Source organism: Bufo bufo, chromosome 1 (genome assembly GCF_905171765.1).
Source record: "Bufo bufo chromosome 1, aBufBuf1.1, whole genome shotgun sequence".
NCBI classification, from domain to species: Eukaryota; Metazoa; Chordata; class Amphibia; order Anura; family Bufonidae; genus Bufo; species Bufo bufo.
In genome coordinates, this window is record NC_053389.1 from 760464610 (window position 1) to 760489510 (window position 24901).

General features: G+C 44.3%; 1 protein-coding gene across 2 annotated transcripts in view; it reads right to left on the reverse strand.

Moving 5' to 3' along the window:
* The window catches only part of LOC120986200, a 61534-nt gene that overhangs the window by 19637 nt on the left and 16996 nt on the right, over nt 1–24901 (reverse strand). For both annotated transcript variants that reach the window (XM_040414614.1, XM_040414613.1), the window contains exons 3-5: nt 17036–17173; nt 9003–9127; nt 3462–3717 (exon numbers count right to left, since the gene is read on the reverse strand). In XM_040414614.1, coding sequence (XP_040270548.1) covers nt 3462–3717; nt 9003–9127; nt 17036–17173 — 519 coding nt within the window. The remainder of the gene's footprint in view (nt 1–3461; nt 3718–9002; nt 9128–17035; nt 17174–24901) is intronic.

A 24901-nucleotide genomic window follows, 5' to 3' on the forward strand; every position in this document is an offset into this window, starting at 1 on the left:
CTCTATGTTAGAATATACTGTCGGATATGAGTTAGATCGTGAAACCTCATTTCCGACAGTATATTCTAACACAGAGGCGTTCCCATGGTGATGGGGACGCTTCTAGTTAGAATATACTACAAACTGTTTACATGACTGCCCCCTGCTGCCTGGCAGCATCCGATCTCTTACAGGGGGCCGTGATCAGCACAATTAACCCCTCAGGTGCCGCACCTGAAGGGGTTAATTGTACTATCATATCCCCCTGTAAGAGATCAGGGCTGGCAGGCAGCAGGGGGCAGACCCCCCCCCCTCCCCAGTTTGAATATCATTGGTGGCCAGTGTGGCCCCCCCCCTTCCTCCCTCTATTGTAATAATTTGTTGGTGGCACAGTGTGCGCCCCCCCCCTCCTCCCTCTATTGTAATAAATCGTTGGTGGCACAGTGTGCGCCCCCCCCCCCCTTCCTCCCTCTATTGTAATAAATCGTTGGTGGCACAGTGTGCGCCCCCCCCCTTCCTCCCTCTATTGTAATAAATCGTTGGTGGCACAGTGTGCGCCCCCCATCGGCCCCCCCTCCCTCTATAGCATTAACAACATTGGTGGCCAGTGTGCGGCCTCCCATCTCTCCCCCCCCCCCCCCCGATCATTGGTGGCAGCGGGTTACTAGCAATAGTACAATAGTAAAAGATTCATACTTACCTGGGAGCTGCGATGTCTGTGTCCGGCCGGGAGCTCCTCCTACTGGTAACTGACAGTTCATTTAGCAATGCGCCGCACAGACCTGTCACTTACCAGTAGGTGGAGCTCCCGGCCGGACACGAACATCGCAGCAGCCAGGAGCAGGTAAGTATGAATCTTCTACTATTGTACTATTGCTAAGTAACCATGGCAACCAGGACTGTAGTAGCGTCCTGGTTGCCATGGTTACCGATCGGAGCCCCAGCGATTAAACTGGGACTCCGATCGGAACTCCGCTGCCACCAATGATAGGGGGGGGAGATGGGAGGCCGCACACTGGCCACCAATGTTGTTAATGCTATAGAGGGAGGGGGCCAATGGGGGGCGCACACTGTGCCACCAACGAATTATTACAATAGAGGGAGGGAGGGGGGGGGCGCACACTGTGCCACCAACGAATTATTACAATAGAGGGAGGGGGGGGCCGCACTTGCCACCAACCTATTATTACAATAGAGGGGGGGGGGCCGCACTGGCCACCAATGATATTCAAACTGGGGAGGGGGGAGGGTCTGCCCCCTGCTGCCTGGCAGCCCTGATCTCTTACAGGGGGATATGATAGTACAATTAACCCCTTCAGGTGCCGCACCTGAAGGGGTTAATTGTGCTGATCACGGCCCCCTGTAAGAGATCGGGTGCTGCCAGGCAGCAGGGGGCAGTCTTGTACACAGTTTGTAGTGTATTCTAACTAGAAGCGTCCCCATCACCATGGGAACGCTTCTGTGTTAGAATATACTGTAGGATCTGAGTTTTCACGAAGTGAAAACTTAGATCTGAAAAAGCTTTTATGCAGACGGATCTTTGGATCCGTCTGTATTAAAGTAACCTACGGCCACGGATCACGGACACGGATGCCAATCTTGTGTGCATCCGTGTTCTTTCACGGACCCATTGACTTGAATGGGTCCGTGAACCGTTGTCCGTCAAAAAAATAGGACAGGTCATATTTTTTTGACGGACAGGATACACGGATCACGGTCTCGGCTGCAAAACGGTGCATTTTCCGATTTTTCCACGGACCCATTGAAAGTCAATGGGTCCGCGAAAAAAAACGGAAAACGGCACAACGGCCATGGATGCACACAACGGTCGTGTGCATGAGGCCTTAGTCTTTTGTTTTCTCCCACCTTGTTCCCTCCCTGTAGACCCCTGCACGTACTTAAGCTTGGGACTGCCGTCCAGTTGCGCACCGTGGGTTAGGACGGACCGTGTAAGTAGGTAGGGATAGTGGAGTGGGTACGCATGAAATCCCTACCAAAATGCCCAAAGCTGCACTATTGACTTTGTTTTTGTGCTGTTTTTGCCACTTTGTTGGTACTGTATTATGCTGCAGATTATGTGCGGTGAAAATACGTGCATCATTTGCAGACACCCTAAGGGCTCATTCACACGAACATAAGGGCTCCGTGCCTGTGCTGCAGACCTTTGCCCATTTGCCCATTAACTCCTTTGCATTATCAACTACAGTATTAAAGAGGTTGTCCGGCCTTTTTCTATTGAAGAAATTGAAATTGAAGCAAAAAATTTCATACCTCAAGCAGGCTGCCGTTTTAAAAAAATGCCACTGGCGCAATAAAAACGCAAGTGAAGAAAACACGACTAAAAAAAAGGTTTAATAAAGCATTTAATAATTCCCATAGACTTACAGCCCCGATCTGGAGGTTCTGAACGTTTTATGACATTTTTTTGGGTAAAAAAGTAGCAAATTTTATTGCAAGTGCTGTTTTGTGGCAATATTTGCAACTTTTAGCTTATTCCAACACCTTCACCACTTTTCCAAAAGGTGGGCAGGAGTGCAGTGACCGACTGAATTAAAGGGGTTGTCCAGGCTTTTTCTATTGATGAGCTATCCTCACGATGGGTCATCAATATCGGATTGGCTGGGATCCGACACCCGGCAACCCCACCGATCAGCTGTATGAGGAGACGCAGTGCGCACGTGCCGTCTCCATTCACTCTTCCTCTCACTCCCTTCTCTCTTCCCATAGACATACAGCAGAGAGTAGGAAGAGAGACGGCACGTGCACACCGTGCGTGCCGTCTCCTCAAACAGCTGATCAGCGGGGGTGCCGGGTGTCTGACCCCCGCCGATCTGATATTGATGACCTATCGTGAGGATAGGTCATCAATAGCAAAAGCCTGGACAACCCCTTTAATTCAGCTAAAAGTTTCAAATATTGCCACAAAACGGCACTTGCAATAAAATTTGCTACTTTTTTACCCCCAAAAAAGTCATAAAACGTTCAGAACCTCCAGATCGGGGCTGTAAGTCTATGGGAATTATTAAAGGCTTTATTAAACCTTTTTTTTTTTTGTCATGTTTTCTTCACTTGCGTTTTTATTGCGCCAGTGGCGCCTGCTTGAGGTATGACATTTTTTGCTTCAATTTCTGTGCTATAGACATCCATTGTTTTTGGTACTGCTTGAAAAAATGCATATGTCAATGTGTGTTGTGTTTCTGCATCATGTGTTTCTTAGTTTTTTTTGGTTTTTTTTTATCCGTGGCTTTTTCCATACGGATCAACAGAGGGGGGGGGACATACTTTCCTGTAAGAAAATGACTGACTTGAAAAACAAAACAAAACATAAAAGCGCGTTCTAAAAAAACAACGCAAAAAAAAAAAAAGAAAACTGAAAAACGTGCATGCTGGAGGACTTCCAAAGTGAATGGAGTTGCCCTTTAAATCTAGCACACACCAATACAGAATAATTGAACGCAAAGAATCAGACGTCAGTAACTTACTGTATTTTCCCACTCTGTTCGGTCTGCACGTATTGTTACCACGTAACATTTTTGCATCAAATTGAAACTCTCTGCGGTGAGTGTTCGAGGCAGGCTGCACCGTGACATGGACGTTCTCATCAGGAGAGGTGCTAATGAAACAGCCCGGTTGCTTCGCTGACTCGATTGAATAACTTGTGCTGTTGACATTACTGAGGTAGAAGAAAAACTCTTTGGTCTCAGGATTATCGAAATCAAGTCTCTTCTGTCCTAATGACTGAATGGGAATGAGAAATTGTTAGCTCAATGGACAAGGAAAAAAATCTGTGTATTAATAATCCTGTCCACCTCTTTCTAGTGTAAGAAGTGGTAAGGATTACGGGTGGGCGATGGGGTGTATCATGGTGGGTTGGCAATGAAATGATCAGGTACACCTTACTGAAAATCGCCAGCACAGTAGAACGGGCACAAGGCGGTGAAACAGTCTGTCAGTGATAACTTGGGCACAGGTTGGCGGTCCTACTCACAGATGGAAATGGTGCCAAAGGAGAGTATGGCGCCATGGGGCTTTCCACCCAGACTCGGTGTCTGGTGATCTCTCCACCTGATGTACATCTAGCCCTGGGGTCACACACAGCTTTTAGTACTATCACTCCTACCAGTTTCTCAGCTGCTCTCTATCTGCGGGGAGACCCATCTCTTCACCCAATGGACGCTCTCTATTCACCTATGGCCTCTGCTCCATTGCAGTGCTTGACTCAAACACAACCCGGCCTTGCACAGGGGCAGTTACTAGTACGGGTGTACACCCCCTCCAATACCAAGGCGGGCAGCCCCTTATAAACACAGATTACTCTGCCCACGTGAGAAGCATGGTGTCCCCACCCCTATGTGTTCTCATTAACAGGCCTAACTACGTTCCTAACTAGACTTTAAGGCCTCTTGCACATGAACGTATTTTCTTTCCGTGTCCGTTCCGTTTTTTTTGCGGACCGTATACGGAACCATTCATTTCATTGGGTCCGCAAAAAAACGGAAGGTACTCCGTGTGCATTCCGTTTCTGTATTTCCGTTCCGCAAAAAAAAAAAAAAAAATGTTCTATTCTTGTCCAAATAGTACTGTTCTATTAGGGGCCAGCTGTTCCGTTCCGCAAAATACGGAATGCACACTGTTGTCATCCGTATTGTTTGCGGATCTGTTTTTAGCGGGCCGGAAAATACATACGGTCGTGTGCAAGAGGCCTAATACTGATGACCTATCCTCAGGACAGGTCATCAGTTTATGATCGGTGGGGGTCCGACACCTGGGACCCCCAACAGTCAGCTGTTTGAGAAGGCAGTAGTGCTCGCAGTAGCGCCACAGCCTTTTCTCACTTTTCCCTAGGCCAGTGATGTCACATTCATGTGAATGGGGCTGAGCTGTGATACCAAGCACATCCGCTATACAATGTACGGCGCTGTGCTTGGTGAGCTGAGAGAAGGCCGCGCGCTAGTGCAAGAGCCAATGCATTCTCAAACAGCTGATCGGTGGGGGTCCCAGGTGACGGACCCCACACCAATCAGATACTGATGACCTATCCAGAGGTTACGGTTATTACTGTACAATCTTATGCAATATTTTGCATTTAACAAGAGGAGAACATTTTAGTCTTGGAGTATGTTCACATGAGGGATTTAGAAAACACTCTGAAAAAAAATCAACAAGGAATCCACACTGATTTTCTGTGCGTTTTTTAGCTTCCCATTCATTTCAATGGGAGAATTAGCGTGGATTCTGCGCAAAGACCTCATTGAGATGTGCATTTCAACCCTATTGCACACCATGTTGCTGGCCACATAATGCTGTGTGGGGTGTCATGGCTCACACGGACTATTTCTTAAGGGAAAAATACATCTTGGGGCGGGTTTGCATATACGTTCGTAATTCCGTTATACTGTTCCTTTATAGCACAGTTATAACGGAATATAACAGACTTTAAGGACGGAATGCAAAACTGAACCCTTTAGGCCCTTTTCACACGGGCGAGTTTTCCGCGCGGGTGCAATGCGTGAGGTGAACGCATTGCACCCACACTGAATCCAGACCCATTCATTTCTATGGGGCTGTGCACATGAGCGGTGATTTTCACGCATCACTTGTGCGTTGTGTGAAAATCGCAGCATGCTCCTCTTTGTGCGTTTTTGACGCAACGCAGGCCCCATAGAAATGAATGGGGCTGCGTGAAAATAGCATGCATCCGCAAGCAAGTGCGGATGCGGTGCGATTTTCACATGCGGTTGCTAGGAGACGATCGGGATGGGGACCCGATCATTATTATTATCCCTTATAACATGGTTATAAGGGGAAATAATAGCATTCCTAATACAGAATACATAGTACAATAGGGCTGAAGGGGTTAAAAAAAATAAAAAATAATTTTGTTCCCCTTAATCCACTTGTTCGCGCAGCCGGCATCTCTTCTGTCTTTATCTTTGCTCTGCAGTAGTAAAAGGACCTGTGGTGACGTCACTGCACTCATCACATGGTCCGTGACATGACCCATCACCATGGTGATGGATCATGTGATGGACCATGTGATGAGCGCAGTGATGTCATCAAAGGTCCTTTACCCAGCTCCTGAAGAAATAAGACAGAAGAGAAGCCGGGCTGCGCGAACAAGTGGATTAACGTGAGTTAAATATTTTTTTATTTTTTTTTAACCCCCCCAGCCCTAATTTACTATGCATTCTGTATTCAGAATGCTATTATTTTCCCTTATAACCATGTTATAAGGGGAAATAATACAATCTACACAACACCTAACCCAAACCCGAACTTTTGTTTAGAAGTTCGGGTTTGGGTACCAAACATGCCGATTTTTCTCACGCGCGTGCAAAACGCATTAAAATGTTTTGCACTCGCACGGAAAAATCGTGCATTTTCCCGCGACGCACCCGCATCTTATCAAGCCCTAAAACATGATGCCCATGTGAAAGAAGCCTTAGAGGCATTCCTTTTTGCTCCGTCCTAATACATTTCTATGGGCACAAATAACTGTTCCGTTATGTATGACAAAAAAGATTCCTGTCGACAGGACTTTTTTTTCCGTCATACATAACGGAACCATTATTTGTATCCATAGAAATGTATTAGGACGAAGCAAAACGGAATGCCTCTAAAGGGTTCTGTTTTGCATTCTGTCCTTAACCCCTTCCTGACTGCCCACTGTGAATATACGTCCTATCTGCACATGCCCCGGGCAGATAGCACGTATATAGACATGCAGGCAGCTCTTTAATCCCAGCGCTGATCAGCAATCTAGCAGGAGCAGGTCGGGTCCCGGCTGACAGACACAGCAGGGACCCTGAGGAGAAGACCGGAGCTATTTATTACCGCTTCTGCCTTCTCCTGTGCTGGCAGCAAATCGCTGCACCAGTGCATGGGGGAGAGCAGGCCGAGCCGTTTCCTCTGTTAGTCCCGGTGGTCACATGACCGCCAGGGGTGTCTGGGGCAGGGACAGGAGCAGAGCTGCAGGGTCTAAGGAGACCCTGATCAGCTCTGCCTGTGTCTCATGCCCCCACAGGGGGCTGTCTTCCCCTGTAACTGAGACTCCTGTGGATGCCCCAATTACAGTGGAAACAGTAAAAAAAAAAGTGGAAAAAAAAAGTCTGTGTCCTCCAGAGGTCTTTTAATGACCTCCTGGGGGACATATTATCAGTGATGGCCAGTTCGCATTGTTCGCCCACGAACACATGCAGGCTGCCATCTTTTTTCACAAGTCCGGCGAGGCCCAGGTAAGTCCTTACCTGTGCCGCGAGCCGGTTTGAAAACAAACGCGGTCACCGGGAGCAGGCAGTGGATTATTATATGTGGGGGAAACCTCAATGAGAATGAAGGACAGACAAGTAAACACAAATCTACTATCCGCAAACAGAATTTATTACTTCCAATACCCCTTCATTTTCATGATAAAAAACATAACATCTCGCAGTTGAGGTATCAGATCATTGAAGGTGTATCATTACCCCGTCGAGGGGGTGATAGAAATAAATTGTTATTGAAAAGAGAGGCTTACTGGATCCATCGTCTGCAGACAATGGAGCCCAGGGGCCTCAATCGTGAGTACAATGTGTCCTGCTTCCAATAAGGCATTCGGCCTTATGCAATCAGATAAATATATTTCTTTCTTTCTTCAGCGTGATTAATCACTGCCAAAATGGACTATTTGACTGAAAATCTTCGCCAGTACAGAGTGGATATGTTTTTGCGAATTTTTTTTGCGAATTTTCTAATGCGAATTTTTCATTGCGATTATTTGATATGCAAATTTTTATTTAATGAGGGAGGCGGAGCTCCTCTGATGATGTCAGTTCCTTAGTGTCTCATTTATGTATAAATAGCTGGAGTGTAAGATGTTTCATTGCAGTCTGATGAAAGCACACTTGTGCTGAAACGCGTCACTATGCCACTTGAATATGTGACTGAATAAATCTACATTGTGATCTACATCTGCGAAGTGACGGTCTTCTTCTTTGAAAAGAATAGGACATGTTCTATTTTTTTTTGGGAACGGAATTGCGGACCCGGAAGTGCGGGTGCGCAATTCCGTATCCGGGCAGCACATCGTGCTGCCCCATAGGAATGAATGGGTCCGCAATTCCGTTCCGCAGAATGCGGAACAAAATTGCGGACGTGTGAATGGAGCCTTAATATTTAAGAAATAAAAAGCTATATTTAAAAAAAAATTACTCTTTAATGATAATTAGCAGTTTTCCTCCAAATTAAGGGCTCATGCACATGACCGGTCCGCAATGCACGGGCACCGACCGTGGGGCAGCCGCATGCGGATCGCGGACCCATTCACTTGAATGGGGTCCGCGGCCCACATCCAACGGTCCGCACCACAAAAAAGTAGTGCATGCACTACTTTTCTGCAGTGCGGAGGCACGGCCAGAAACACCACGGAAGCACTCCGTAGTGCTTCAGTGGGGTTCCGATCCGTGCTTCCGCACCGCATCTCCGGGTTTTCAGACCCATTCAAGTGAAAGGGTCCGCATCCGTGATGCGGGGTGCACACGGCCGGTGCCCCATGTATTGCGGACCCGACGTATGCGGGCCGCAATATGGCCACGGCGGGGCAACGGCCGTCTTCATGAGCCCTAAACCTAAAAAAAGGAAAAAGAATCTCTAAAAATGATTTTGGTACTCAAACAAATAAATAAATTTGTTGAAAGTGGCATTTTAAAAAGTCGCAAACACAGGCAGGGGTGCACCTAGCTTTTCTGCTGCCTGAGGAGAAAACTGAAACGGCCCCCCCCCCCCCCCCCATGCCAATTTCTTAACCTAATCCCTTTGCCACAATGAAAGCACTCATTGCCCATGGCCCTTCTGCTGCCCCCCTCTTGGCCCTACCAGGAGCTGCCTGAGCCGACCTGGCCTCATTGGTGGTGCACCCCTGAACACGGGGGGGGTTTTTTCGGTCAAAAAACTGAATGATAAATCTCCCTCTTTAATATATATGGAGCATGGCGCAAGTCAGACAGATGAGGATTTATGAAGATATAACAAAAAAAACAACTCACCAACACTTTGAGCTGCTTGTCTGGGTTAGGTTTATATGATAGATACTGATCCTGGTCTTTGACTTGTAGGGTGATAACAGACCTGTTTTCTCTTGTTTCGTGGAAAGTGATCTTGAATTTTGGTGCTATGATAGTAAATGTAGAAAATGTTTGTACCGTGTAAACAGTATGAAAATATGGATCGCGATAATAGTATCATACATAAATGTGCAATTCTAAAAAAATAACATGATTTGATTATCTAAGAAAGTGGCATCATAGATTACACCAAGGTGCTGACTGCAGTCTCTGAGCGGGTCAGTGGGTCCCCTAATCAAGGAGGGAAGATCCCTTTGATCATGCTGTGGTCACAAACTGTGGCACTCAAAGGGTTATATGGCTGGGATCAGAGCTTCCCCGATCCCAACCATAATCAGGTGTATGCTCTAAGATCAGGAACTGTTAGTAGCAGCTCGTCCTTAGAGCAGGGGCACTGCGGGAAGCGCTCACTGCTCTCTACAGTGATGCCAAAAGATGCCACTGTAGGCTTAGTACCTGCACCACTAACCATCAAAAGACAGCCTGCGGTTGCTAAAAAGGACCTTTCATCTCTCCTGACATGCCTATTTTAATAGCTTCATGCATTCCCCATGTAATAACAATTCTGGAACATCTAGTCTTATGGCTCTATGTTGTGCCATTCCATTATTATTCCTGCTAGAAGTTATGAATAAATTGCTAGCAGTCTGCAGTAAGGGTACAGAGGGGAGGTAACCAGTTGGGGGCGTGTACCTGCACAGTCTCACTCTATCCAATCAATACTGCCATTTTCAGATTGTGCAGGGACACACCCCTTGTGGCAGGCGCAGCACTATGAAGTGCCTTTTGCGCTGTGGCATTAGAAGAATTCTGATATCTCTGACTTTTTAGTCTAACCAGACTGTCTATTACTTTGTAATTCCTCTAGTGCCGTTCTAGAGCACACCAAGTTCTTGAAATAACTTCTTTATTAACCTCAACTTTTCTTTGTATATAACACTGCCGCCTCCGCAGCAGATAGTCCATGTACAAAACACGTGTTGCATAAAAATTCATAAAATGGCGGTATGCATAAGATGGTGGTTCAACTGTTCAATCTTGTCATTCAACATAAAATGGTGGATATATTTCTCTCTTCAGTATCTGTACTCTCACTTTAAGTTATTTGAGCACTTTATGATCTCTCTAAGAGGCATATCTGAGGTCTAACCAATAGTTCTACTTGCTCAACTTGGTTTGCAGTTAGCAGTAACTATTTGCAGATTGGTTGAGTATGATCTGGTATGGTTGTATGCAATTTGGATTGCAATATAGAATTTTAATTTGTATGGAATTTGGTCGCAATTTGTAATTTGGTGGAACTGTAAGTAAACACACATATAACTGGTTCAGTATACAGTTCTAACCACAATACTAACCATAGGCGTGCGCACTGGTTGTGCCGGGTGTGCCTGGGCACATCCTAATTAAGCCTGCTGGCCGGTGAATACTCATTAGTACCAGAGGACCAGGAAGCGATGAATGCTATGTACTTACCGCATCCTGGTCCTCGGCTGTCGGCTGTGCAGGGCTGTGCAGGGCTGTGCACAGTGTGAGGCGATTTGTGATGTCACGCTGTCCGCGCCAGTTCAGAGCACAGCAGACAGCAGGAGGAAGAGGATCGCGGGCGGCGAGGAGCGGCGGTGTCCAGGAGCAGAGAGTTAATTTATTTTTATTTTTTTTAATAAAAAATGAGGCTGCTGGGGGCATAATGGAGGCTAATGAGAGGCATAATTGGGGCTAATGAGAGGCATAATGGGGGATAATGAGAGGCATAATGGGGGATAATGAGAGGCATAATAGGGGCTAATGAGACATAATGGGGCTAATGAGAGGCATAATGGAGCCAATGAGAGGCATAATTAGGGCTAATGAGAGGCATAATTAGGGCTAATGAGAGGCATAATGGTGGTTAGTGAGAGGCATAATGGTGGCTAATGAGAGGCATAATGGGGAATAATGAGGCATAAGGGCTGATACTGTTCTAAATACCTATTTTGGCCTCTCTGCTTCCATAAAATGCAGCTCTTTGTGGAGTGAATGTCTGTTCAGCTCCTCTCCTCTAGTGTAATGATTCTAGCAGCTCCTGCTAGGGGAATTTCCCACACAGGCTGTGTGTGAGGCTGGCTGTGATTGGTCAAGACTCCTGCCCAGCAACAACAGTTTAACTCTACGCTTTCTGTTGTGTCTGCTGTGTCATTGAGCTTACCTACATTCATATAATGAATCTTAAAGGCATATTATCTTTTCTGCTTCTATGAACACAAAATATAACTACAGGGAGTGCAGAATTATTAGGCAAGTTGTATTTTTGAGGATTAATTTTATTATTGAACAACAACCATGTTCTCAATGAACCCAAAAAACTCATTAATATCAAAGCTGAATATTTTTGGAAGTAGTTTTTAGTTTGTTTTTAGTTTTAGCTATTTTAGGGGGATATCTGTGTGTGCAGGTGACTATTACTGTGCATAAATATTAGGCAACTTAACAAAAAACAAATATATACCCATTTCAATTATTTATTTTTACCAGTGAAACCAATATAACATCTCAACATTCACAAATATACATTTCTGACATTCAAAAACAAAACAAAAACAAATCAGTGACCAATATAGCCACCTTTCTTTGCAAGGACACTCAAAAGCCTGCCATCCATGGATTCTGTCAGTGTTTTGATCTGTTCACCATCAACATTGCGTGCAGCAGCAACCACAGCCTCCCAGACACTGTTCAGAGAGGTGTACTGTTTTCCCTCCTTGTAAATCTCACATTTGATGATGGACCACAGGTTCTCAATGGGGTTCAGATCAGGTGAACAAGGAGGCCATGTCATTAGATTTTCTTCTTTTATACCCTTTCTTGCCAGCCACGCTGTGGAGTACTTGGAGCGTGTGATGGAGCATTGTCCTGCATGAAAATCATGTTTTTCTTGAAGGATGCAGACTTCTTCCTGTACCACTGCTTGAAGAAGGTGTCTTCCAGAAACTGGCAGTAGGACTAGGAGTTGAGCTTGACTCCATCCTCAACCCGAAAAGGCCCCACAAGCTCATCTTTGATGATACCAGCCCAAACCAGTACTCCACCTCCACCTTGCTGGCGTCTGAGTCGGACTGGAACTCTCTGCCCTTTACAAATCCAGCCACGGGCCCATCCATCTGGCCCATCAAGACTCACTCTCATTTCATCAGTCCATAAAACCTTAGAAAAATCAGTCTTGAGTTATTTCTTGGCCCAGTCTTGACGTTTCAGCTTGTGTGTCTTGTTCAGTGGTGGTCGTCTTTCAGCCTTTCTTACCTTGGCCATGTCTCTGAGTATTGCACACCTTGTGCTTTTGGGCACTCCAGTGATGTTGCAGCTCTGAAATATGGCCAAACTGGTGGCAAGTGGCATCTTGGCAGCTGCACGCTTGACTTTTCTCAGTTCATGGGCAGTTATTTTGCGCCTTGGTTTTTCCACACGCTTCTTGCGACCCTGTTGACTATTTTGAATGAAACGCTTGATTGTTCGATGATCACGCTTCAGAAGCTTTGCAATTTTAAGAGTGCTGCATCCCTCTGCAAGATATCTCACTATTTTTGACTTTTCTGAGCCTGTCAAGACCTTCTTTTGACCCATTTTGCCTAATAATTATGCACACCTGATATAGGGTGTTGATGTCATTAGACCACACCCCTTCTCATTACAGAGATGCACATCATCTAATATGCTTAATTGGTAGTAGGCTTTCGAGCCTATACAGCTTGGAGTAAGACAACATGCATAAAGAGGATGATGTGGTCAAAATACTCATTTGCCTAATAATTCTGCACTCCCTGTATTACATTACATCAAAAACATGAAGTCACAGTAAATAACTCTGCTTTTGTCGTTAACACACTTACATAGGAACTGTATTAACCTCTTCCGGACACATGACGTACCGGTACGGCATGTTGTCCCGGTACTTAAGAACACATGACGTACCGGTACGTCATGTGTATTTCCGATCGCCGCCGCCCAGCGGGCGGTGATCAGAACAAGGCGCCTGCTCAAATCATCGAGCAGGCACCTTGGGTCAATGCGCGGGGGGGTCCCGTGACCCCCCCATGTTGGCGATCGCGGCAAACCGCAGGTCAATTCAGACCTGCAGTTTTCGGCTTTTGCGGTGCCATCGGGTCCCCTTGCGGCTGTAGGGGGACCCGATGGCATGAAAGGAAGCCTGATGCCTTTCTTAGACATTGGGGCTGCCTTCCGGTGATGAGCCTGTGAGATCCAGCCCCCTGGATCTCATTGGCAGGAAGCTGTATGAGTAATACACACTGTATTACTCATACAGCTAATGCATTCCAATACAGAAGTATTGGAATGCATTGTAAAGGGGATCAGACCACCAAAAGTTGAAGTCCCAAAGTGGGACAAAAAATAAAGTAAAAAAAAAAGTTGAAAAAATAAAGTCCCCCCCCAAAAAAATTAAGTTTCAAGTAAAAATAAACAAAAACGTAATTTTCCCCAAATAAAGTTAAAAAAAATTGGTAAAAAATAGGGGAAAAAAAAATAATAGACATATTAGGTATTGCCGCGTCCGTATCGACCGGCTCTATAAAAATATCACATGACCTAACCCCTCAGATGAACACCGTAAAAAATAAAAAATAAAAATTGTGCTAAATAAACCATTTTTTGTCACCTTACATCACAAAAAGTGTAATAGCAAGTGATCAAAAAGTCATATGCACCCCAAAATAGTGCCAATTAAACCATCATCTCATCCCGCAAAAATCATACCCTACCCAAGATAATTGCCCAAAAACTGAAAAAACTATGGCTCTCAGACTATGGAAACACTAAAACATGATTTTTTTTGTTTCAAAAATGAAATCATTGTGTAAAACTTACATAAATAAAAAAAAGTTGACATATTAGGTATCGCCGATTCCGTAATAATTTGCTTTATAAAAATATCACATTACCTAACCCCTCAGGTGAATACCGTAAAAAAAATTAAAATAAAAACGGTGTAAAAAAAGCCATTTTTTGTCACCTTACATCACAAAAAAGTGTATTAGCAAGCTATTAAAAAGTCATAGGCACCCCAAAATAGTGCCAATCAAACCGTCATCTCATCCCACAAAAATTATACTCTACCCAAGATAATCGCCCAAAAACTGAAAAAACTATGGTTCTCAGACTATGGAAAGACTAAAACATGATTTTTTTTGTCAAATCAAAAATGAAATCATTGTGTAAAACTTACATAAATAAAAAAAGTATACATATTAGGTATCGCCGCATCCGTGACAACCTGGTCTATAAAAATACCACATGATCTAACCTGTCAGATGAATGTTGTAAAAAAAAAAAAAAAAAAACGGTGCCAAAACAGCTATTTCTTGTTACCTTGCCTCACAAAAAGTGTAATATAGAGCAACCAAAAATCATATGTACCCTAAACTAGTACCAACAAAACTGCCACCCTATCCCGTAGTTTCTAAAATGGGGTCACTTTTTTGGAGTTTCTACTCTAGGGGTGCATCAGGGGGGCTTCAAATGGGACATGGTGTAAAAAAAACAGTCCAGCAAAATCTGCCTTCCAAAAACCGTATGGCATTCCTTTTTTTCTGCGCCCTGCCGTGTGCCCGTACAGCGGTTTACGACCACATATGGGGTGTTTCTGTAAACTACAGAATCAGAGCCATAAATATTGAGTTTTGTTTGGCTGTTAACCCTTGCTTTGTAACTGGAAAAAAAATATTAAAATTGAAAATCTGCCAAAAAAGTGAAATTTTGAAATTGTATCTCTATTTTCCATTAATTCTTGTGGAACACCGAAAGGGTTAACAAAGTTGGTAAAATCTGTTTTGAATACCTTGAGGGGTGTAGTTTCTAGAATCTGGTCATTTTTGGGTCGTTTCTATTATGATAGCCCCACAAAGTGACTTCAGACCTGAACTGGTCCTTAAAAAGTGGGTTTTTGAAAATTTCTGAAAAATTTCAAGATTTGCTTCTAAATTTCTAAGCCTTGTAACATCCTCAAAAAATAAAATGTAATTCCTAAAATGATCCAAACATGAAGTAGACATATGGGTAATGTAAAGTAATAACTGATTTTGTAGGTATTACTACGTATTATAGAAGTAGAGAAATTGAAACTTGGAAATTTGCTAATTTTTCAGAATTTTAGGCAAATTTGGTCTTTTTTTTATAAATAAAAATGCATTTTTTTTACTCCATTTTACCAGTGTCATAAAGTACAATATGTGACGAAAAAACGATCTCAGAATGGACTGGATAAGTCAAAGCATTTTAAAGTTATCACCACATAAAGTGACACTGGTCAGATTTGCAAAAAATGGCCTGGTCCTTAAGGTGAAAATGAGCCCGGTCCTTAAGGAGTTAAAGTTATTGGCAGGTCTAGCTGTATAAACATATAAGCTATACTAGCAACCTAGGACAGGTCTTAGCTGGTCAGCTACACCCCTAACTTGTTACTTCCCCTCTGTACCCTTACTGCAGACTGCTAGCAATTCATCCAGTAATAAAAGAATGGCACAACATAGAGACATAAGAATAGATGCTCCAGGCTTGTTATTACATTGGGAATGCATGAAGCTATTAAAACAGGCAGTTCAGGACTCTCAGGAGTGGTAAAAGGTCCTCTCTAAGGAATTAAAAGGGTCAGAGTGGCATTTAAAAAAAAAGGCGCACCTCTACTATCCCCAGCTGCTCACGTTCCGTCACTCTCTAGGTTCTCTTTGGTTTCTGTTTCCTGTTACCTCTCGACAAACAGGAAATGCCACCTCAGCCAATCACAGGCTGTAACCGTGACCTGCCTCAGACACTGATTGGCTGAACAGGCATTTCCTGTGTGTTGAGAGGGACCAGGAAGCAGAGACCATCAGGGATCTAAGGAGTGACGGAACAGGAGCAGCAGAGGATCGATGAAGGTGAGTATGACTTATTATATTTTACACCTTCTAGAAAACAGTAAGGCCTCTTTCACATGGGCGTCATGTTTTAGGGCCGAAAAAAATGCGGGTGCGTTTTAATGCATTTTGCACGTGCGTGAGAAAAATCTACAAGTTTGGTACCCAAACCCGAACCCGGACTTCTTCACAGAAGTTCGGGTTTGGTATCGGTGTTGTGTAGATTGTATTATTTTCCCTTATAACATGGTTATAAGGGAAAATAATAGCATTCTTAATACAGAATGCTTAGTAAATTAGGGCTGGAGGGGTTAAAAAAAAGAAATAATAATTTAACTCACCTTAATCCACTTGTTCGCGCAGCCCGGCTTTTCTTCTGTCTTCTTTCTTCAGGACCTGGGTAAAGGACCTGTGGTGATGTCACTGCGCTCATCACATGGTCCATCACCATGGTGATGGATCATGTGACGGACCATGTGATGAGCGCAGTGACATCACCACAGGTCATTTTCCTCCTGCACAGCAAAGAAGAAGAAAGAAGAGAAGCCGGGCTGCGCAAACAAGTGGATTAAGGTGAGTTAAATTATTTTTTATTATTTAACCCCTCCAGCCCTATTCTACTAAGCATTCTGTATTCAGAATGCTATTATTTTCCCTTATAACCATGTTATAAGGGAAAATAATATAATGATCAGGTCCCCATCATCTCCTAGCAACCATGCGTGAAAATCGCACCGCATCCACACTTGCTTGCGGATGCTTGCGATTTTCACGCAGCCCCATTTATTTCGATGGGGCCTGCGTTGCGTGAAAAACGCACAAAGAGGAGCATGCTGCGATTTTCACGCAATGCACAAGTGATGCGTGAAAATCACCGCTCATGTGCACAGCCCCATAGAAATGAATGGGTCCGGATTCAGTGCGGGTGCAATGCGTTCACCTCACGCATTGCACCCACGCGGAAATCTCGCCCGTGTGAAAGAGGCCTAAGGCCGGGAAATAGCATTGATGACCTAGGAAAATATTCAATTGCCATGTAAAGGCTTAAAAAAGACATGCAGTCCATACCTGTGTTTGGTTGCCGCACCCACTTTGCCCACACACTGTTACCACTTATGACAAAATATTTATGTGAAGTATCTTGAATGGAGGTGGCATCATTTGGGAAACGTTCAAGGAAACTGCTATCTTCAATGTAAGTGATATCTGAAAATAAACACACGTGATCATGACTTTGTCGAATGTTACAGGCTGGGCTGCCATAAGAAATATTGGGGCCCCATACAGTAAACTTGGTGATGGCCCTATAGGTTAACATTTTAAGGTCCATTTACATGGGCTGAATGAATGTTCCGACAAACGTTCATGCCCCATGTGAACACAGTCAGCGCTCATTGGTTGACTGATCTGATCTTTAATGTGGCCAAAAAAAATGCCCACTTGTTAATGCAAACTGTACGGGGTCAAATCTCTGTATTACTATGAGCTTAGCTCGATGTCAAGATGTCTGTCCCCCTTACCAGCTATCCTGAGCTCAGCCCTTTCTGCTAGGTCCAGCATTGCTGCCCAGAAGGTCTTTCTTTTGCACCTCTCATGCCAGGAAAAGTTCTACATCATGGAGAAGCAGATACTGACTATCCTCTTTCTAAGGGCTCATGCACACGAACGTATTTTCTTTCCGCTTCCGTTTTTTTTGCGGACCGTATGCGGAACCATTCACTTCAAAGGGTCTGCAAAAACAACGGAAGGTACGTTTCCGTATTTCCGTTCCGCAAAAAAGTAGTGCATGTCCTATTACTGTCTGCAAATCACGGTCCGAGGCCCCATTCAAGTCAATGGGTCCGCAAAAAATGGGGAACGCACATGAAACCCATCCGTATTTTGCAGATCCATACTGTAGAAATGCTATGCCCAGCCCATATTGCTCATGTGTTTGGTGATTAATAAGTTACTGTTTCCGTTTCCGATCCGCAAAAAAACGGATCGCATACGGAAACCATACAGATATGTTTTGTGGAATAACGGAATGGAAGAGGACTTAAATCAGAGAAAAAAAAAACCTCAGATACAGAACAAGCAGTGGCGTAGCTATCAGGGAAGCAGCTGCTTCGGGGCCCGAGAGCAGTCACTGTACTTCATCACCCCGGGCCCCTGTCAGAGCAGCTGACTTCTCCTGCATCGGGTCCAGAGTCCTGCACTTGCACCTCTGTCACTGACCTGACATCAGTGACATTGCTCCGCCTCTCCCTAGTTCTGATGATGGACAGTGACCAGCAACAGGACGGCCCGATGTGGGCGGTGATGGCGTATAAGTAACTCCATTTTGTCTTATTCAGCCACGTGTATTACGATTGCATCAGGCCAGTGCACTATTCTAAGATTTCCATTTGTGTCTTTCTCCCTCTGTAGTATTGAGACCAGATTAGAAAATGCATACATACATTTGTTTAACCAGCCTTACTTCACAAGGTCATTCTCATGTTTATACCTGAATGATTAACTGTCGCTACTATGAAACATCTATTTCTGTAAATGCAGAGCTCATGTGTATTCAGGCCATACGATAAGACTAATGCTAACATATGATTGGATGTAATGGGAGGTCAATCCTCCCCTATATTAAGTGTTGGCACGCAGTGAATAAACCAGAATGGATCAGAGAAAGACACGTGTTTTTGGTCTCCATCTAATTCATTCTCTCGGTACCGAATAGGGCTTAATTCAAGCTGATCACCGAAATCTTGTGGGACACATTTAGGCAAAGGGCCTATTTAGCCTTACAGCTTTGGCGGCTTGTCCGTGATCGAGAGGGCCATCTTTAGGTACAAGAGACATCAATTGTCTTCTTCGGACCTGGAGGCACTGACCAAAATCTCGACTTAAAGTAAGTTGAACCATCTATTTATGATTTCGGTGAATTGCGGTGTCTGGGGTGTCTGGGGCACACGCAAAAGTTGATTGTAAGAGGCTCCGGGAGTCCATATCGTGAGATATAAAAAGTGCACTATGAATATGAATAATCTGTTCCGGGAACAGAAGGTACAAGCTTGGATTAACTCCTATATATATATATAGTATAAGTATTTTAGAAGTAATAAGATTATCTGTTTGTGTGAGATACTGACCGGGTGGTAAGTGTACGGTCGCATCCCACTGTTATTATCAAATTGATGTATTTTGGGTTAAACTACTGTTAATGTGTAAAATTGTTTGTGTTGTGGAGGACTGCAAGACGCCCCAGTTTTTCGGCTAAGAGTAATCTGTTGACCCGGAAAATTTGAACGCAAGTGGCGGTCCGAAACAACAATAGTCGATAGGGGTCCAAAGAGTATAGAGAGACATTAAGATACGAATCAGCTGATCAGTTGACAGGTCTTGTCGGCGCTATTTCAGTGCAGTACAGCCAGTCCTGACAGCGATTGTCTCACTTACTCTTTGAACTATAAATACTAACATGGGAGGACAAGGGTCTAAAACTAAATTCCCTAAACCAGAACCAGGAGAAACTTGCAAAGTCTATGTAGCCCGTGTTAGTCCAACAAACTATTACCTGATCAACCCGTGGGTAGATAATCTAGCAGGCTGGACTGAGGTAATGGATGCTGCAGATCCATTCCCCAGGGACGGTGATAATAGTATTTATCATATGGATATGGTCAAAGGACTATGTCTAGGTGATAAAACAGCCTGGCCGCATTTCAATGCCGATCCTTCCTGGGACATGGAGTACATGTCCAGGAGTGCAGAACAATGGCTGGAAATAGCCCCCCACTGGTATGATGCAGGTAATAGCAAGAAGAATAAGAATCTAAAAAGTCCCAAAAATGATAGGTCTCTACATGAAATAGAACAGGAGGTAGGCACAAAGAAGAGAAGTCAGAAATCCCCTCCACCTTATAATAAATCCACCCCCACGGCACCTCTGTACCCAGTTCTGACTCAGATTGAGGAAGATGCTGTAACAGCGGTTATTCCATTAAAACTAGAAGAAAAATACCGACCCCCCATGCCAACATTTGGAAACATAGCAGAGCGCAGTCTAAATACTGGCACACCACATACTAGTTATACTACACGCAGTACAAGTAGAATGAAAGATGAAACAGAACAGGGTGAATCAAAGGAAGGAGTCCAAGTAATCGCTCCCTTTCTGACAGTAGGACAACACTTAGTAAAAAAGCCCATAGAAATAGAGGATCTCAACAAAATTATAAAGTATTGTCCCAAACCTTCCATAGCCCCACTAGGGACTATTACATACCTAAAAAAAAGGCCTGTAGAGGGCGCAACTACACACAGGAAGATTTAAGGCTTATCCTGGATGGTATTATAGGAACACACACAACCTGGAATTGGGACAAGGTTAGCTCCATATCTACTATTACACAACACAGTGATGCTCTAGATTATGTATGTAATACAGAAGTGGGTCAGAAAAGGATATGGGCGGAGATTGAGGAACATATGAATGAGGTATTCAAACAAAAATCTTCATTGCCCGTAGCAGTAGCCTGCAAACAGAAATCTGTTGAAACGGTCACTGAATTCTGGAAAAGATTCATTGATTGCTGGAAGACTGAGGCGGGGCTACCTGTGCGTGACAATGACAGTTTGATTATCTCCACATTTGTAAACAATCTATCAGATAAATTGATCCTAACTGTGAAACAAAATGTGTCCTCTTGGACTTCAGATACAACTGATGAGTTTGAGAAACATCTCTTTGAAAAAGAAGCAGCAGGATGCTTTGAGATAAGGAAAGCAACATCCCCCACACACGCATATACTAGCAGAGGCAGGGGGAGGGGTGGGAATAATAGCAGACCCTACAATGGAAAACATGACTCATTGCCAAATAATTGTTGTTATAACTGTGGAAAAGAAGGACATTGGGCACGTCAATGCCGTGCACCAAAAAAGGGTAAGGGGAGAGGTCAAGATTACAACACACAGAAACCTGACACTCAGTCACAAAACAACCAACCAAGTCAGATAAACCACAGACAAGGTCCACAGAGTCAGCCCAGATTCCCATTAGATTGGCATCAGCAAAACTCATACTGAGGATGCCCTGAGGGACGAAGCCCAGCTTTCACGCAGGTCACAACACATTGGAAGGACACACCAGTAATTCTACTTAGAGTAGGAGGAAGAAAAGTGGGATTTTTAATAGATAGTGGAGCTACTTCTAGTGTGTTAAACAACTCAATGTACAAAGGGCCTTTAAGGAAGTGTGCGCCCTCTATGGGAATAAATGGGGTACTGACGAGGACATACAGAACAGATTCCTTACCAGTAGAAACCATTGATAGGGAATACATTACAGATCATGCTTTTAGCATCATACCTGAATGTCCTGTGAGTCTTCTGGGAAGAGACTTATTCATTAAGTTAGAATTGCAAATCACTGTTGAGAACAATGGCATCAGTGTATACTCTGATGCTTTGCCCATAATAACCCCCACACCTCTGATCCTTACAAACTTACAAGATCACTCAGAATTAGAGGATATAGACCCATCATTATGGGCAAAGGGGGACTATGACACAGGATTCATTGACTGCACACCATACAAAGCAACCATCAAAGAGGGCAGTTCACCTGTATATCAGAAACAATACACGCTGTCAAAAGAGAAACTTGATGGGCTTAGGCCAATGATAAAGGAATTCCTACAAAAGGGAATCCTGGAAGAGGTGATTTCACCCTACAGCACGCCCGTGAATCCAGTGACAAAGGCAGATGGTACTACCCGCTTTGTGCAGGACTTAAGGGCAATAAATAATATCATTGTGCCTATTGCTCCTATTGTCCCAGATGTCACCTCACTTCTTTCTGCAATTCCTGCAGACGCTGTCTATTTCAGTGTGATAGATCTGAAAAATGCTTTCTTTTCTATCCCAGTTGATAAGGCAACCAGACTACTTTTTGCTTTTTCCTTTGATGGACGACAACTGACCTGGTGCAGAATGCCTCAGGGATTTGCTGATTCACCTGTAGTGTACAGCATAGTCCTCCAAGCCACGTTAAAACTATGGTACCCCCCCCAAGGCTCTGTGTTGCTGCAATATGTTGATGATTTGTTACTGTGTAGCATGTCAGCGGAGGCCAGCATTCAGGATGGTTTATCACTGTTAAAATGGTTGTCAGGATGTGGTCACAAAGTGGCACTCAAGAAAATGCAATGGTGTAAAATGCAGGTTGAATACTTGGGCTTTGTCCTCACAAAAGGTGAACGGAGAATCAGCGCAGAAAGAGTCCAGTCTATTGCGGGTTTGGTCGCCCCGCACACCAGGAAAGAAATGTTATCTTTCCTTGGTATGATAAATTACTGTAGACAATGGATTCCTGATTGTTCTTACTACGACAATGTTTTGAGGCAAGCCACTCTGGATGGAAATCCAGATCTGATTAAATGGTCTTCTGAAATGTACAATGCATTTGATTGTCTGAAATGTTCGCTCATGTCGAGTCCAGGGCTGGGCCTCCCTGACTATAATATGCCCTTCCACATGTTTGCACGCCAAAATTGTAAAACCATGGCGGGGGTACTGACACAAGAACACGGAGGCAAGTTGCGTCCTTGTGCGTTTTTCTCAAAGGTTATGCCCACCTCTGTCCAGGGGATGTCGGCATGTCTGTGTTCCCTTGCAGCCTGTGCAATGATGGTAGAATTAGCAACTACTTTCACCCTGGGACATTTAACCTTCTTGCACACTACACATGATGTTGTAGGTTTACTCAGAGGTGTACATACACAACACATGTCAGCGCAAAGATTATCTGGATATGAGATCCTGTTGCTCAGTAACCCTTCACTCCAGATTAAATATGCATCCAACATTACAGGACCAGCACCTATTTTGAATGCATTACTAGGGCTGAAAGGAACAGAAGACGCCCTTCCTGACACACATGATTGCTTACAGGTGCTCAATCACGAGACGTCACCTAGGGCTGACTTATCAACTGTTCCCATACCTGATGCACAAGAAGTTTTTGTTGATGGATCATGCTCTCGCCCCACTGATACTATATTCTGTGCAGCATATGCTATTGTTATGCTGCCAGATATAGTCTTGGAAGCAAACCCAATTCCCATCCAGTCTGCACAGGCAGCTGAACTCATTGCACTCACAAGGGCTTGCATACTACACACCAATAAACCTGTCACTATTTACACAGACAGCAGATATGCTCATGGTGTAGTATGGGATCATGGGATGATTTGGCAGAGGAGAGGATTCACTGCAGCAGACGGTAAGAGAATCTCACATGCACAGCTAGTCACGGACCTCTTGGCTGCAATCAGATTGCCTTCAGATTTAGCTATAGTACATTGCAGGGCACACACAAATGGAAAAGACAGAATTTCGAGAGGTAATGCATTTGCAGATAGTGTAGCTAAAGACACAGCCAAGAGTAATCCAAATAGAATGAATCATGACAATTGGGAAATGGCAGTCTTACACCCACCCTCACCTGATTTGACACACATGCTAACAGACCTACAAAGGTATGCCACTGAAACAGAGGAGAAGGATTGGTGCTATCCAATCTTGCAGAAAAATCCAAAGTCTGGATTGATCTGCAAGGAGGGGAAGCCATGCATACCTCAGCATAGTGCATCCATCTTCATTGCACACTTTCACGGTGTAGGACACAACAGCATACAAACCACCCACATGTTGCTGAGCCAAAGTTTTTACATTACTGATAGCAAACAGCTAGTCACAGACTACATACACAGATGTATTACGTGCTTAAGAAACAACCCTAACAACCCACTGAAAATACCTCACCAACACCTTGACTATCCCACTACACCATTCACCCACTTGCAGGTGGATTATACGCATATACCTAAAACAAAAGGGAAACAAGAGTATGCATTAGTGATAGTGGACATGTTCTCAAGGTGGCCAGAAGTCTTCCCTACAAAGGCAGAAGATGCTAAAACTACAGCCAAAATTCTGACTCAGCAAATAATCCCAAGGTGGGGCTGTCCTCTGGTTATTGAATCAGACCAGGGGCCGGCCTTCACCTCAAAACTTAACAAGGAGGTAGCTAGACTGTTACAGGTGGAATGGAAATATCATATTCCGTATCACCCACAAAGCTCAGGCATTGTGGAAAGAATGAACAGGACAGTTAAAGACAAACTCAGGAAGGCCACTGCTGGTACATTTGAAAAATGGAAACAAATCCTACCCATAATACTTGCAGAAATTAGAATGACGCCTAATAAGAAGTTAGGGATTTCACCATTTGAAATTCTGATGGGTAGGCCTTTCCCCACACCATGGGCAAGACGCCCCCTGGTAATGCAGGAAGGGGACTTGGACCTGATCAGAGAGGAGTATGTTACTAATCTGATCAAAGTCCTCAGTAAAACTGAAGAAAAAGTTGCTTGTAAGTCTCCTTCTCTTTCACAGGAACCAACCCATCCATTCCGGGTAGGCGACCAGGTGATGATCAAGATCTTAAAGAAGGGAAAGGAACCAGGAAGCTTCACCTACGGACCACCCACCGAGGTAGTCGCGATCACCAGAACAGCAGTCCTCACTGAACAGTCACCCACGTGGATCCACGCCACAAGGATTAAGTTGGTGAAGAAAAGAGAGGTACTAACGGGGGCAGACAGCCCTGACCTCCAACGAGGCCCAGAGGTACTAACGGGGGCAGACAGCCTTGACCTCGAAGAAGATACAGAAGGGGTACTAACGGAGGCAGACAGCCTTGACCCTCAACGAGATGACGCAGTTGGGAAATTCCTCGAGATGGCTGAGATGCAGTGCCTTAATAATTGCAATTTTGTGTCTCCTGCAGATATACCTGAAAACAGAATGCAGAGGGGAAGACAATCTGTGGAAGACAAAGGAGAACTTATGGCTGTACCTGGCCAAAACTCTGAACTTAACTGACTTTTGTCT